The 13,811-nt window shown below is 39.5% G+C and overlaps 1 protein-coding gene across 4 annotated transcripts in view; it reads right to left on the reverse strand.

The window, feature by feature from the left end:
• alk (ALK receptor tyrosine kinase) overlaps window positions 1-13,811 on the reverse strand; it is a 314,269-nt gene that overhangs the window by 155,812 nt on the left and 144,646 nt on the right. For 3 of the 4 annotated variants that reach the window (XM_035610012.2, XM_035610015.2, XM_035610014.2), the window contains exon 3: window positions 10,010-10,174. In XM_035610012.2, coding sequence (XP_035465905.2) covers window positions 10,010-10,174 — 165 coding nt within the window. The remainder of the gene's footprint in view (window positions 1-10,009; window positions 10,175-13,811) is intronic. The other variant, XM_035610013.2, reaches the window with a different exon arrangement.

The raw sequence follows: 13,811 nt of genomic DNA on the forward strand, positions 1-13,811 counted from the left end.
CCACTCACGACTAAGTGAGAAGCGTCTGGAAGTTAAAACAGGTTCACCTAATAACAGAGTAAGAAATGCACTGCTGTGACTTTACGGCAAATAACTACAGCAGTAACTGACTGACCAGGTACCATTTTCTAACATTGTATGGGGTCTGATGCAAAAACAAAAACTAAGGAAGGTTCTGTGATCAATTCAAGTGTTCTGTAATGGTAAGAATTCAAGACAACTGCCATGGAGCACCAGGGTTGGGTGGTGACAGGGTAATACAGTATCCCAGGGTATTTTGGAGAACCCAAGTGTCTGTTTCATTCAAGCCAAATTAGACGCTTTAGAGTGTTTGCCCAGCACCACTACCTGTGTGGTTGACGACGCCATGCAAGTGATGACAATTACTTGTTGTAAACAATGTAATTTGTCAAATAAATAACTTGTCAAAAAGGACGAAAGCAATCATAATCACATGCCAACTTTGCAATACAGTGCAAATACCACTATATAAATCCAAGTTTATAACCAATTTTGATATTTGTTGTTTATATATGTTGTTAATGTTACCGTTTTTACATTTGGTCCTAGTAGGGGTAAACTTAACATTTTATACAAGAAATGCAGCTCAAAGATATTGAGGACAAAAGCATTACATGCGCGGAATGCTTTGCATAAAAATAGACAAGGTGAACATTAACCTGTTAAAAACTAATCCATATAAGATAAGATGGAAAATCACTGCTGAAGAGCACTGCAGTCACCTTGTGGTGGGACACGGTATAGCGGCTCCTTTGAAGGCCAACAGTGTGATTTTTCAATCAGGTGATGATATAACCGATAGCGAGAAAATCTGCCGGGGTTTGAAATTGGATACCAGCAAAATCAACGCTGCACTGACCTTTCTGGCAAAGCAGTCATTTCATTGTGACGTAAAGATGAATAATACATGGGATAGGCAAAAACAGATTAGTAGGATAATTTCAGGTCCCTTCCCCCTTAAATCATGTATGACGAGCTGGCACTACAGGCATTTAGACTTGCATACAAAAACAATACACACATACAGTACATACATACAAAGAAGAGACATGCTTTGGGATATGTCAACAAACTAGCACAAGAATACTAATTGGATTGTCTACATGTATCCTAATTACATCAGAATGAACGTTGAGATAATTCGACTTTTTTTGTCTTTGAAAGGTATGCTGTACTTGTAATTGCTTCCTTCTGTTTTATTTGTCTTTTAACTGTAGTTCATTAAACACACAAGACAATGAGAGAATAGATAATGACAGTGTCTCTGTGGCTACACAGGTAATTATTGCCAGAGAGGGTTTGCCAGGAAGAGTGTCAGCCTCTGCTAAGGAGCTGATCAATCTACAGAGGGCAGGAAAATATACACTGAGGTTTCTACGGGACCATGTATTTTCATGTGCTTTCATTGTTTGACAGCAGCAACAAGTAACTACTCCATTAATCTACAATTACCAAAAATATCAACAAAGTCTCCTGAAGCCACAAAGAGGTGATGATACAATCATCTTATCACGAAAATGTTTTTCATATTGATCGATATATACAACTGATGCTGTATAATGTATATAATTGTATCAATACAACTGCTACAAATGCTTTTGACAGTGTGCAGTGATGCTACTACTTTGCTTCTTGTCGGACTTATCTAGCCAAAATATCTGCACACTACCGAATTCCTCGGACGCTTCTTTTGAACAATGTCCTCGTCTTTTGAGCCTTGGCTGTGTCTGCTTTTCGGTGACGCTTTCACTCCAGTTAACATTTCCTGTCCTCATTTTCTCTTTAATCTCACTCTAACTCCTGGCGTACTGATGTGAGCGACCGCAGCAGCCCAATCATTAACACGTGAGCTGCTGCCGGCTGCTTCTGCTGCGCTCTGCTGTGTGGGTCAACCTAACTTGACGTGGCTGTAACTCTATTCCAGCCACATGATTGGTTCGGCATGGCAATGCTCTCATTATCATTGGCTGTTTCGTGTTGTCTATAAAAACATGGATGGAAGTAGTTCTATCGAAGTTCTACCAACCGGGTCTTATATTTCTATCGAGGAAAAGATATTTTGCGGTAATTATCTTTATTGTTATATCACCCAGCCCTATGTTATGGTTGGCCTGGGTAATTAAGTTGCAACTTCAGAAAATACAAGTTGTACAAACTTATTGAAACAACACGGCAAGTAAAAAGTGATTATCTGAAAGTGGAGCCGATACACTCCGTTGACCTTGCTTTTATAGTGCAGGTCAGTTCATTAAAGAGGAAGGGTCGAAGGATTATTGACAGGGGAACGGCGGCTGGGTCCTCTGACGACGTACATGACACTAAAGACTGAGGGGATGCAGGAAGCTCATTGGGACCAGGACGTCAAGGTTGGAGGGTGCATTGATATTCACATCACTGGGTCTCCATTATGCAGTAACCTCTAGGCTCAGAAAAGCCCTCAAGGTTTACTCATTGATGACAAGACAGGAGCAGCCTTGGCTAACCTATAGCAGCTCATTAGCAGTGTGTCATCAAGTGATTTTGTGAGAAAAGAGGGCTGAAAGTAATTTCACTGGAGGGTGTCTGACATAGAGGCAGCCACTTCTGTTGGCTTGCCTGAACTCCAACACAGGATATACGGATCTGAGGTAATTGGAACAAGAAGCTCATGAAAAACAAGGTATGTGAGATTAACGAGTATACTGCCATATCATTTAATGTGTTAATTGGACTCGTTATTGGCAGATACTCAGAATTTAAAGAGTCGGATTGGGGCGCAGTGTAGTGTGTGCGAGTGATGTAGGTGCTGGGCCATGGGCGGCGCCAGAATTTTTTCACTGCTGTTGTTTAGTAGTTGCTATATGACACCATGGAGTTGCTAGTTAATTTTCGAGTCAAAGGTAAGGCAGCGGATAAAGACGAAGTTCCAATAAACATCACAATTCTCATTGTTAAAGTTTGAATAACACCACAATCTAATGAACCCCTTAATTTGTTGATCCATGACACAGTGAGCAGCAGAGTGACAGTGAGATAGAGAAGGCATCGCTAACTGCTGCGCTTAAGGAACTAGCTGATCTGAATAATGTTAACAACAATGGGCTTAGCATAAAAAGGAGGAAGCGTTAGTTGTGAAATATTTAAAATAAATGTTTGGCTTAAATAGCAGAGTTGGCAGCTGGTGCCATACAAGGTTGTATATTGAATATCTGCCGATAACGATTCATGATCCGATACTATTTTCCTAGATCATGCAGTTGCACAGTGCACACTTCAATGACATTAAAGTTTTTCATCAAAACAATTTATATGCTTGATTATTATAAAGCTCTGCAATGAAATAAGAATTTTTTTTCATTACATTGAGACTGAAATACTTGCAGCTGACCAGAAACAAAGGATTGGGCCTTGGTTGGCGCTCAATAAGGCCGGTCCCGATCAATTAAAAAAAAAATTGATCGGCCCCGATACCGTATGTTAGTCCATTATCTCCTTCTAATCTTATAATGACTTACTGACTTCCCACCACCAGGGTTTCCTTAACACCATAAGACTGCAGCATCTTTGCACTGCGCCCACGACATAGATGGAAAAAGATGGTTGTAATTTTTCTCCTGCTCTGGAGAGAAAGAATATCATACTGGCCCGTGTATATGGTTATATGTATTTCTGAAAATTAGGTTTGAAAAAGTGGGAGTTCATTACATCATATCAACATATACATATTAGGGATGTACATTTTAGGGTTAAAATGTTCTGATAAAAATAGATGTGTCAGTGACATTAAAAAATATCAATACATCAATTTTCTACTATTGGGTTTAATATTTTAAGGTGCAGATAGCAGCATAATCAATAGAACATCAGGATTCAAACATCATCAAACAGTCGCAGCTTGCTTTGAACCGAGTTATTAAAATAGACAGTAGGAAACCAAGATTGTGACAGCATGCCATAGTCGAATTTGTCCAAATACATATTCATAATGATCCAATACACTTCTCATAATTGTATAAAATACATTAGAATATACATACACTGCCAGAAGAGCCGTCAGAGGCAATTTAGGGTCAAGTGCCTGGCCCAAGGACACTTTGGCATGCTGACTTTCTGGTTACCGGACAACCCTCTCTATCTCCTGAGCCACAGCCGCCCGTACACTCCTGAATTTTTAATATTACAAATACCTTTAAAATGTCAGAAGTTTGTATTTAACTTGGAATTGAAATTAAGGAAACAAGTCTCTGAATGTTTGGTTCAAACTGCTTCTTTTTAATTCAATGACGAGCTGATTTCTTCATATGGTTATTGGCTTCAGGTACAGCTCGTTCATCCAAAACAGTCCGTTTGAGAAACATCATTTCATGTACTCCAACTGCCTGCAAAGGTTTACTATAGAGTCGTTTTTTGGCAACTACTGAAGAGCATCTTACATTTTACCACTTCAGTCAGCAACATGTTACCGCAGTTTCCACCTTCACAACTTTCAATAGGGGAATAAATCAAAACATTTTATAATCAAATGCTGGGTGCACAGCCCCTAGGCGAGCTTCAGGATGTCCGGGACTTTGTCTATGTTACATCACCGCATTTGTTTTAAAGTATTTCACCATTTATTCTACAATGGACTGGATTGCAGAGAGTCTGCCATTATATAAGAAGTGACAGTACCTGTCATGGATTTCTTTTGACCAAATATAATTTGATATGGTTTTATATGATATTGCACACAAATAAAAAAAATATTGGCATACCCTTTATTTGCAGGGTGGAGATATACATGGACATAAGATTTGTTATGGACAAAAGGTCATGGGTCAAAAGTTTCAGTGTCTAACAAGCACCGTTGTCCACAATGGTTCAATCTGTGGTCTAGGTGGGCCAGGTTTGTTTTTCCTTTGTTAAAAAACTGTCAAATTTATAAGGGGGAGCCATTTTCCCTTATCCTGTATTTTACCATGCTCAGCAGGTCAGATTGCTAATGGAGGGGCTAAACCCAAAGCACTATTATGTTCAGCCCCCAAACAGATAAGTAGTACAATTTGTCTGTCATCCAAGGTAATGGTTCATAATGTTTTACTGAGATAAGAAAGGTTCTGGGTGCAGAAAAAGGCATCGGATGCCTTTCCTGTCTGTGTGGCAAGTGGACCATTGATCTGTTCAGATCCAATCTCACTGGGTAGAGGTCAAAACATATACAGTCACTATACATTCTTTCTGGCTCATTTTAAATCACACTTTGAGAAACTTTGTGTGGAGCTTCCAATAAATAGGGATCACCTTCAGTGTTCTTCACCAAGTTATATATTCTGGACTGTGCAAGGAGGGGGTTGACCCAGGCCCCTTTGTCCTCATGAAAGGGCTCAGGAGGGTTTTCCCACAGGGCCTCATTGAGGCACTGGGAGAAAGGCACTGCCAAGTTTGTGGGCAGTGATGTTCAAGTGCCCACAAGCTGCAGCTTTACCCCATGGTATTGCTTAGTCTTAGTCTGATCATCAACAGTGTGCTAATTCTATAAAAAGAGGCCTAATAAAGTGGTGCTCTGCACCAGTGTCGGAGGATCTGCCCCTTCAGCACCCGTCTGCGAGCTGAAGGATGTTTGCAGAAACAGCTGTTTATGGATTGCAGCACTCTTGCTTGCTCCCTTCTTCCCTCTCTTTACAAGCACAAAAAACAAAAAGCAAGCAGGCTGAGAAAGCAGTTCTTTCGCTCTATGGGTTGAGTCATTGAGATGGTATCAGTCAGAGTTGTGTGATTGGAGTGTGTGCGCATGTCTTACTGTGGCATGGCAGAAGTTCTGTAAAACTAGAGCAGGGCAAATCTAATTCTATCATTATACATCATCATATTCAAATACTATTCAACTACAACCAAGAATAATCATTTTACAAATGTAGCTCTAGCGTAAGTTCAGTCAAGAAGACGACTCTCATGCTTGTTTTGGTTGTAGTTTAATTCTCATTCATCCTGGCTGTCATCCAATCATGCATGCGCACTCTCGGTTTCTTGCCGTCATTACAGCGATCAGCTGTTCGTCAGCTGGTCTCATCTATCCAATAGCACTGCAACACACCTGCCTCGTTAGCCTATCATTTAGCTGCTGTCTGTTTATATATGGTTTCTTTCCCTGCCTTAGTCCTCATGCTGCTGTTCTGCGCACCCCTCAGCCTCCCCATCACCGCCCAGTCTGTGCAGACTCATCAGATTCTTCTTTCCATCAACTCATCAGATTATCAACCACCATCACCACCCGTGTCTGGACTCCATGGGGGGGAGGATCTACTTTGTTGCTGCTCAGGAACGATGACCTCTACTTTGAAATAGTAATAATGAATGAAGAAATTATATTTGTTGCAGGTTTAACAGGATGATATGTGAGGATAAAATATTGATAGTCTTTGGCGCTTAGAGTCCATGGGGAGATATCTAGCAGAGGGCATCGGTCCTGAGCGGCAGCTTAGGCCATTGGTGTCCAGACACTGGTGGTGATGGTGGTTGATGACTTACTGAGTCAATGGATTGAAGAATCTGATGAGTCTGCACGGACTGGGCGGTGATGGGGAGAAGGAGGGAACGCAGAACAGCAGCATGAGAGAATAAGGCAGGGAGGGAAACCATATTTAAACAGACAGCAGCGAGATGATAGGCTAACAAGGCAGGTGTGTTGATAAGGCTATTGGATAGATGAGACCAGCTGACTAACGGCTGATCGCAGCAATGACGAAACTGACAGTGCGCATGCATGATTGTATGAGCCAGGATGAATGAGAATTAAATTACAGCCGAAGCAAGCATGAGAGTAGTCTTCCTGTCAGAACTTATGCGAGAGCTACATTTCTTCATTCACATGTCTCTCCAGATGGAAATACAAGCCATGAGAGCATTTGCTTTATTAAAACCAATATAGGATTCGAATTTGAACTTCTCTGAGCTACTGCTCCTTCTACATTTTGTCTTTTTATCCTTAGTCCTATTAAACTCAACCCAGCTGAGGAAATCCAGATGACTCCCCGAGTTGGCAGATGACGGACATCCCCGGGGCCACTATCACAAACAAATCAACGGCTCCAGCAAACAGTGTCCTACTAGATATCTCCTCCTGCCAGTCAGCTCCAAGCTGCAACCCATGCTTCTCCATTCTGTGTGCTAGCGAGAAATCAATACGTAATCATATTCACACTTTCTTTGGCAGGAGACACTGGGGGCAGACATGGAATTGGAGGCCAAATACATCCAAATAATTTTGTGACTTTGTTTCACCTCTTTCACTGTGGCCTGATTCAAAATCTCCCTCGGATGTACTTGACAGAAGTGACTCATTTTCAATCAACTCGATTAGTTTCACAGATAGTGATACTGTTTGTAGGGTTTGATTGAGTGGATGTTTATTCCTCGAGCTCTACCATCCTACACAGTTGCTGCTGTATGTTACCACTTGTTAGACAGCCACTGCTCCCTCTCAACAATATCAAACACATCCATGATTACTGGACTGATGTTTTTTGATCTAAACGTTGAGCATTGTCATATATGTTAATTGCCTTGCCAAGGGCACTATTATCTCATGCCTCACCTGTAAGTCTTATGACTTACTTTACCCAGAGCACTAATGTGACTAACTGCCCACACAAATCAGCCTCAAGGTAGGAGCAGTGTTCACTGTGTGCTGCAGTCACTTGCTACCGGAGATGACCAGGGACACCGTGATAGTGACAATGTGTGCATGTAAGCCAGGCAACAAAAAAGGAAATACAAAAAGTTTCAATTAATCACAGCCAAAGCCCAATAGGACTTACAGGATAAGGCAAAATTCAATATTGCACACAGCCACCGAGGGAATGAACCTTGGATCCAGCAGTGGTATTGCCATACTTTATTCTTGATAGTGTAAAAGGACATTAATTATTCATTAATGGGCAGTAAGACTTGTGCTTGATCTCAGTAACCTCAGTGATGCGTCAGCTTGTGGCTGCTCAACTAAAAGCTAAATACCTGCAACTATGGATAAAAGAAACACTCTCCATTTACAAGTCTCAAAGTTGAACATCTTACAGTGGGTGAGTTAGGTACTGTAGGAAACAACTCTAGCAGTTTTGCAGATCATAGCCTTTAAGTATTCATCGCTTATTTCCATCCCTTTTAAATTGCAAGTGCAACGTGTGGAGACTGCAGCTCACCAACTGAATTGTGGCTAATTGAGGGCTTGAACATGATTATGCACATATATTTCCTTTGTACTGCACGTTGCCTACCTTCAATCATGATCAGCTTTTTTTGAACATATACATGTGTTAATATAACTATGCAATAGGGTGAAGGGGAAGGCAGCAAAAACCCTATGTCCCCTTTTATTCCATCGCATCAAAGATAATCTCTTTAAAATGTGTGCAATTCATGTACATTTGTAATTAAATCTCTCTGGGATTTAATTTAGCATCTTTTGGTGCAAACCAAATGCGAAGCAAATTTTTGCATGATGCGATATTGAATGATCCAGTTAGCATCGACATTGTCCGGAAGTCACTGATGTTCACGTCTGAAAGAGAGCGGGCAAATCATTGCGGGCTGTGTTTACTCGAGTAACTTGCGCAAGAAAACACAAATGATCCTGCGGCCATAGACTAAATAATAACAATTTTAGGAGGACAGACAAACCAGTTGAGTTAATCATTTTGTGTTGTCATGGAGAGTAATCCTGGTTGTTGGAATGGGTGAACATTTTGTCCTTATCTCTGCATCAATTTTTTGTATTGTACCAGTCTTTGGAAATATCGTGCACCATGCATGCACAAAAAAAAAAAGAATATTACATTTACTGACAGGTTGTACTGCAGCCATTTTAACTTGGGTATGGACTGGGCGATATGGCCTATTGCGATATATTTTTGTTACATAGTGATACATATTTTGCCATCTTTTTAAAATCTCCTCAAAAGCACTTCATACATGCACAATTGAACCATTTGATGCACACAATCACACCAGTATGATGATTTAGTAGTCGCTGCAACCTATCTCTGTATTAAAACATTCTTTAAATTTTTTTTAAATTATATTTATAAATGTTTCGATTGGGACAATATTAAACTTGCATGTGAAAAAGGGGGAAATCACAACCAAGTTAAATTTAACGAAACAGTATTATTCAAACCAGGCAATTAATTCAAAGCTCAATAAAAAAAGTGCATAAAGGAACAATTAAGTGCATTCAACAAGAAACCCAGAGAAAGACAGTTCAAAACAACATACATTAATGCACTTTTTGTGAATGATGTTTGCACCACATGGTCTTTTCAAAAATAGTAAAATAAGCACCAGAGGTACAGACTGTTATTGTTATAGTTGTGTGTGTGTGTGTGTGTGTGTGTGTGTGTGTGTGTGTGTGTGTGTGTGTGTCAGAGAGGGAGAGAGCCAACACACATGCATGCACACATCCTCTTGCCTTCATTTACAACTTGAACTAGAAATACAAGACAGACATCAACCATTTCTACAGTCCACTCACACTTACTCCTTTCTCTTACCAGTCAATATATTCCAATTTCATCTAGCACTCCACCTATCTGGTCTCGGACTTGTGGCTCATGATAGTGGAAAAAACACATTTAAGGAAATAAATAGACCCTTCTGTTTCCCTCCATTTCACCATCACCTCAGGAGATAAGATGACAGCAACGGTTTTCTCATCTTCCATGGTATGAAAATGAGTGATGCTGGTGGATATGGAGCATATGCAAGCAGTGTAAACTATATTCAGCTCTGTACCTCAGAAAAACTTTGTGAAATGCAATATTTTAATCGCATTTCAGAAAACAGTATACAATGTTTTATTATGCTGCTAATCATTGTGGTTAGTGCCCATTTAGCCCTAACCCAAGCAGCTTCCCACTACTAAATATCAATGACATAAAAAATGCATCTTTTATAAAGTTCAACATGAGCAGAGAATGAAAAGCCGGAGAAGTGTGTTGAAAAATGAAAGGCCCCCTACCACGGGGGAACGTGATACCTTCGTTCTTACCTTCCTCCCAACCCTGGGGACTTCCCGTCTTCTTTTCAGTTTTCTCATTCCGTTCTTCCCGCAGGTCCCCGGCAGCCACTATGCTCCATGTAAACTCTGGGAAGCCGTCCACCTGCTGGTCACAAGTTCCGCTATCGCCAGGGCATTGGTGATCTGGTGAAATGAGAGGCGTTTAAAGTTTACATGGATTTACTTGGAGATAGTACTTTGAAAATAGTTACACAACGATCATAATAAGAATGAATATAAATGAATAAACTTTTCAGCAATAAGCAAATAAAAAAAGTCTGAACAAAAGGGACATGTACTTCGACGGGGGCCAATATACTGCAATTACTAAACAGTCAAACTACAGGGAATCTTAAAGGACACTTTACTAGAATCGTATTTATCCAAATCCATTGGGAGACTGATATCAGAAGCAAAATGTTTGCATGAAATACCAGGCAAAGATGATTAAATATATAAATCCACAGGAGCAGCATTTCAAAACACCTTGTTTAGTCTGATTATTGAAAGTGAAACTTTTAATTACGCCTACCTCCAGGGGGAAAGAGGTGTTCAATTAAATAAGTATAATGCTGCTGCTACTGCAACAGTTTTACTGTTTTTGATTAAAAGTCCATTGTTTCAACAAACAAGCTGCTGCTGCTTTAACTACAGACTAAATATTAGTTTTCCAGTTAGAAAATCTAATATTGCCTTATATAATGTACAGTTTCAGTTCGGATTTGGCCATAGCTTTTAAAGACCAAACAGAAAAGGGAGCGTAAGGTTCATGAAGGAAGGATATTTTGTATTTACAGATTTAATGGCCCATCTTTTAGTTTCAGAACATCGCATTATGTCAGACCAAAAAGCAACTAAGTAACTGTTGGTGCATAATGCACATTTTATTACTGGTGAAGAGGGTTACACAAATGCAGTGTACATGTTAAAAAAAAAAACAGCTGCAGGCAAGCATAGGGCTGGGTATAATAGTTAAGGTATTGCTGCTGCAATACTAAAAATCCATCCCCAAGAATTAGCTCAGGGAGTAAATGAAGGTTCAGCTCTCCTCCCACTCATCCTCTCTCTGTCTCCATCTTTGCCTCCATCTGTCCCTCCCTCCCTGTGGACAGTAGTCATGTAGACACATCCCTGTGGCTAGGTAAATCACTGTTAAGTGGGCATGGTTACTTTCAAATGACTTTTCACACTGGACTCTGGGGGAGTATACTCCTCTTTCTATGTCTATCTACCAGTTTCTTCTACATTATTTCTTTTCTACAATACAAAAAATAAAGTTGTCAGAACCAGGACCAGAGTGGTTGATTATAGTCACCAAGAAAACAATAGTCAAGCGTGTAAGCAATACTTTGATTTTTAACAGGCTGATGTCATCACATCAATGTAACAGTGTTAATCATTTTATAGTTTTGATAAGCAGTGCCAGAGATATAGAAGGTCAGCACTACAACTGAGAAAACCCATAATTTGTTGGAAAATTTCCCCTATTTTGTCTGCAAGAAATGAGAAGCTAATACATATAGCTTTTTTTAACTTACTTTGTCTTTTTATTAAAGTTTTGATTAAAATGTAAGTTCAGCTAGCTTAACTCTACTAAGTTAAGCTAGCTGAACCCCTAAACCATTTTTGTGCTAACTGTGCTGTTCTTCTTTGGATAAGAGACATAAGGCCACAGAGAGCACGAACCAATGTATTTTAAGGCTGCTGTGGTTGTTCTTTAATTATACACTAATAAACTAATGATACAAGACCACCTCAAGTCTGTACAAGTCTGCAGAAGACATGGTTTGGGTTGACCTTCTGTCCAAGTAAAATGCAACAAGCAAACTCGAATGTTGTAACCCAGCTGGTCATAGCCAGTCGAAAGCATGTTAAAACTGCTGACAGCTTTAAATATCTCACGACATCGTGGAATAGCTTCGCTGCAAACACATTCTTATTTTGTTCTCCTCAGTGTTATAAACACAGTTTTACAGGTTGATTTGAAGTGCTGACTTTTAATAGAGCAGCCTGCTATAGGAGCTTTGGCTGTAATTGCACTGGAAAGGAGAACGGACCTTGTAAATGGCAGAAAACGGCACTTACACCAGAAAGGGAACTTTACACAAATTAAAGTCAAGGTGCAAATCTGTCGCATACATTGTAAAAAAAATAGGTTATATTGTCGCACTGCAATCAGTCTCCTAAGTCCCAAACATCTCTCTTTGTTGGGTCCATGGTGAGGTGCTGGATAGTTTGACTCTAATTCATATTGCCCTATCTCTTAATGTTTTTGTTTTATATGACTTATTGTGATCTATACTAAGTGTAATTAATATCAGCTGTCTTCATCAGTTCTTTTTGTTAACATGGTAATATCATTTTGATGTTTTTGTGAATTTGTAAAGTTTCTGTCCAATATTCTAATCTTCAGTAGCCTACTGTTTTCACTAGCCCCCTTACAAACATCCAGTTTCCATTAAAAAAAAGATCTTGTTAATCTACAGGAATTTTTCAAGCCGCAGTATTTAAACTTATTATGAAACTTGGAAGTTCCTAAACTTATTAAATGCTTAAAAGGAGTTTTATCTAATGGGGTGGCTTCAAGATTGCATTAGGCTGTACTTAAATTACATGGCTGTCCGCTTGAGGAGGCAGCTGCCTTTAGCAGAATCCTAGCAGCAGTCGCTCCCAACCACTTAGTGCCAGTATGGGTAATGGTTTCCATGCTTAAAACTTTTCATTTGGCAAAAAACATTGATTCCTGTAGATCATTGCCACTGGGGACTGTGAGGGCTGATGAGATGTGGAGAAATTGAGAAGTTCAAGGTTGTAGGGAAAGCTAATGTCCTTTCCCTCAATAAATGTTGATGTAGACAGAGTGGAATGATGCAGTTTGTTCATCTGTATGATGCTTTATCGTTGCACTTAGCCGAGATCAGCATTGTTCCGACTCATATATAGTAAATGCAAACAAACACATTGACTTTCAGTTCAAGTTATCATTGATTTAACTATTCACCAGGAATTGTATGTATACATATACATGCAAAGTGATTCATGCAGTTTTCAACAACGATTAAACAACTGATACCATGCATTTGCTGATTTTTCATATTGACGGGAACCAACATAGCCAAGTTTCAGAGCTTTTTCCTCACATTCTTACACGCTTGGATATCAATAGAAATATTCATAATTGCAGAAACACATTTGGCCCCTCAAATACAAGGTAAGCACTTATGTATGCTGCCAAATGTGGATGAAATAGAGCCTTTGATACAACAGTGGGGGGCAAGATCTGGCTCTGTGACCCACCCTCTGCATGTGCAAAGTGATCAAAAACTGATAGCTTGCAAAATGACCAGGGACGCTAGTTTTACGGCCCATTCATTTACATTTACATTTTTATTCAAACCCATAATATCCTGAATATAAAATCATAGTTACCCAGAGAGAATGGGTTCATTTACCTTTTGATTACGCCATTGCACAACATTTAATCAAAGCAACTCAGAGAGCTATCAGAGAAATGACAGGTAATTATTCCTACAGTTAGAATTTTCTCTTTCTCGTCAGTATCAAAAGGTATCATTGGTAACCCCCTAAAGTTGTGATAGAGCACTATTAATTAGGAGCAGGTCATGGCAAACGGATGTAAAATGTTTGTTTAAATATTTTTGTATTTTTGTCCTCAAGCACAGAATTATTACTGAAAACACTGTTTGAAATTGAACCAGATGCTCACTATGAAACTGCAATATCTTAAAGATCTTTTTTTTTAAATGTTGTTTCTGTTATA

This window comes from Scophthalmus maximus, chromosome 15 (assembly GCF_022379125.1).
Source record: "Scophthalmus maximus strain ysfricsl-2021 chromosome 15, ASM2237912v1, whole genome shotgun sequence".
Classification (NCBI taxonomy): Eukaryota; Metazoa; Chordata; class Actinopteri; order Pleuronectiformes; family Scophthalmidae; genus Scophthalmus; species Scophthalmus maximus.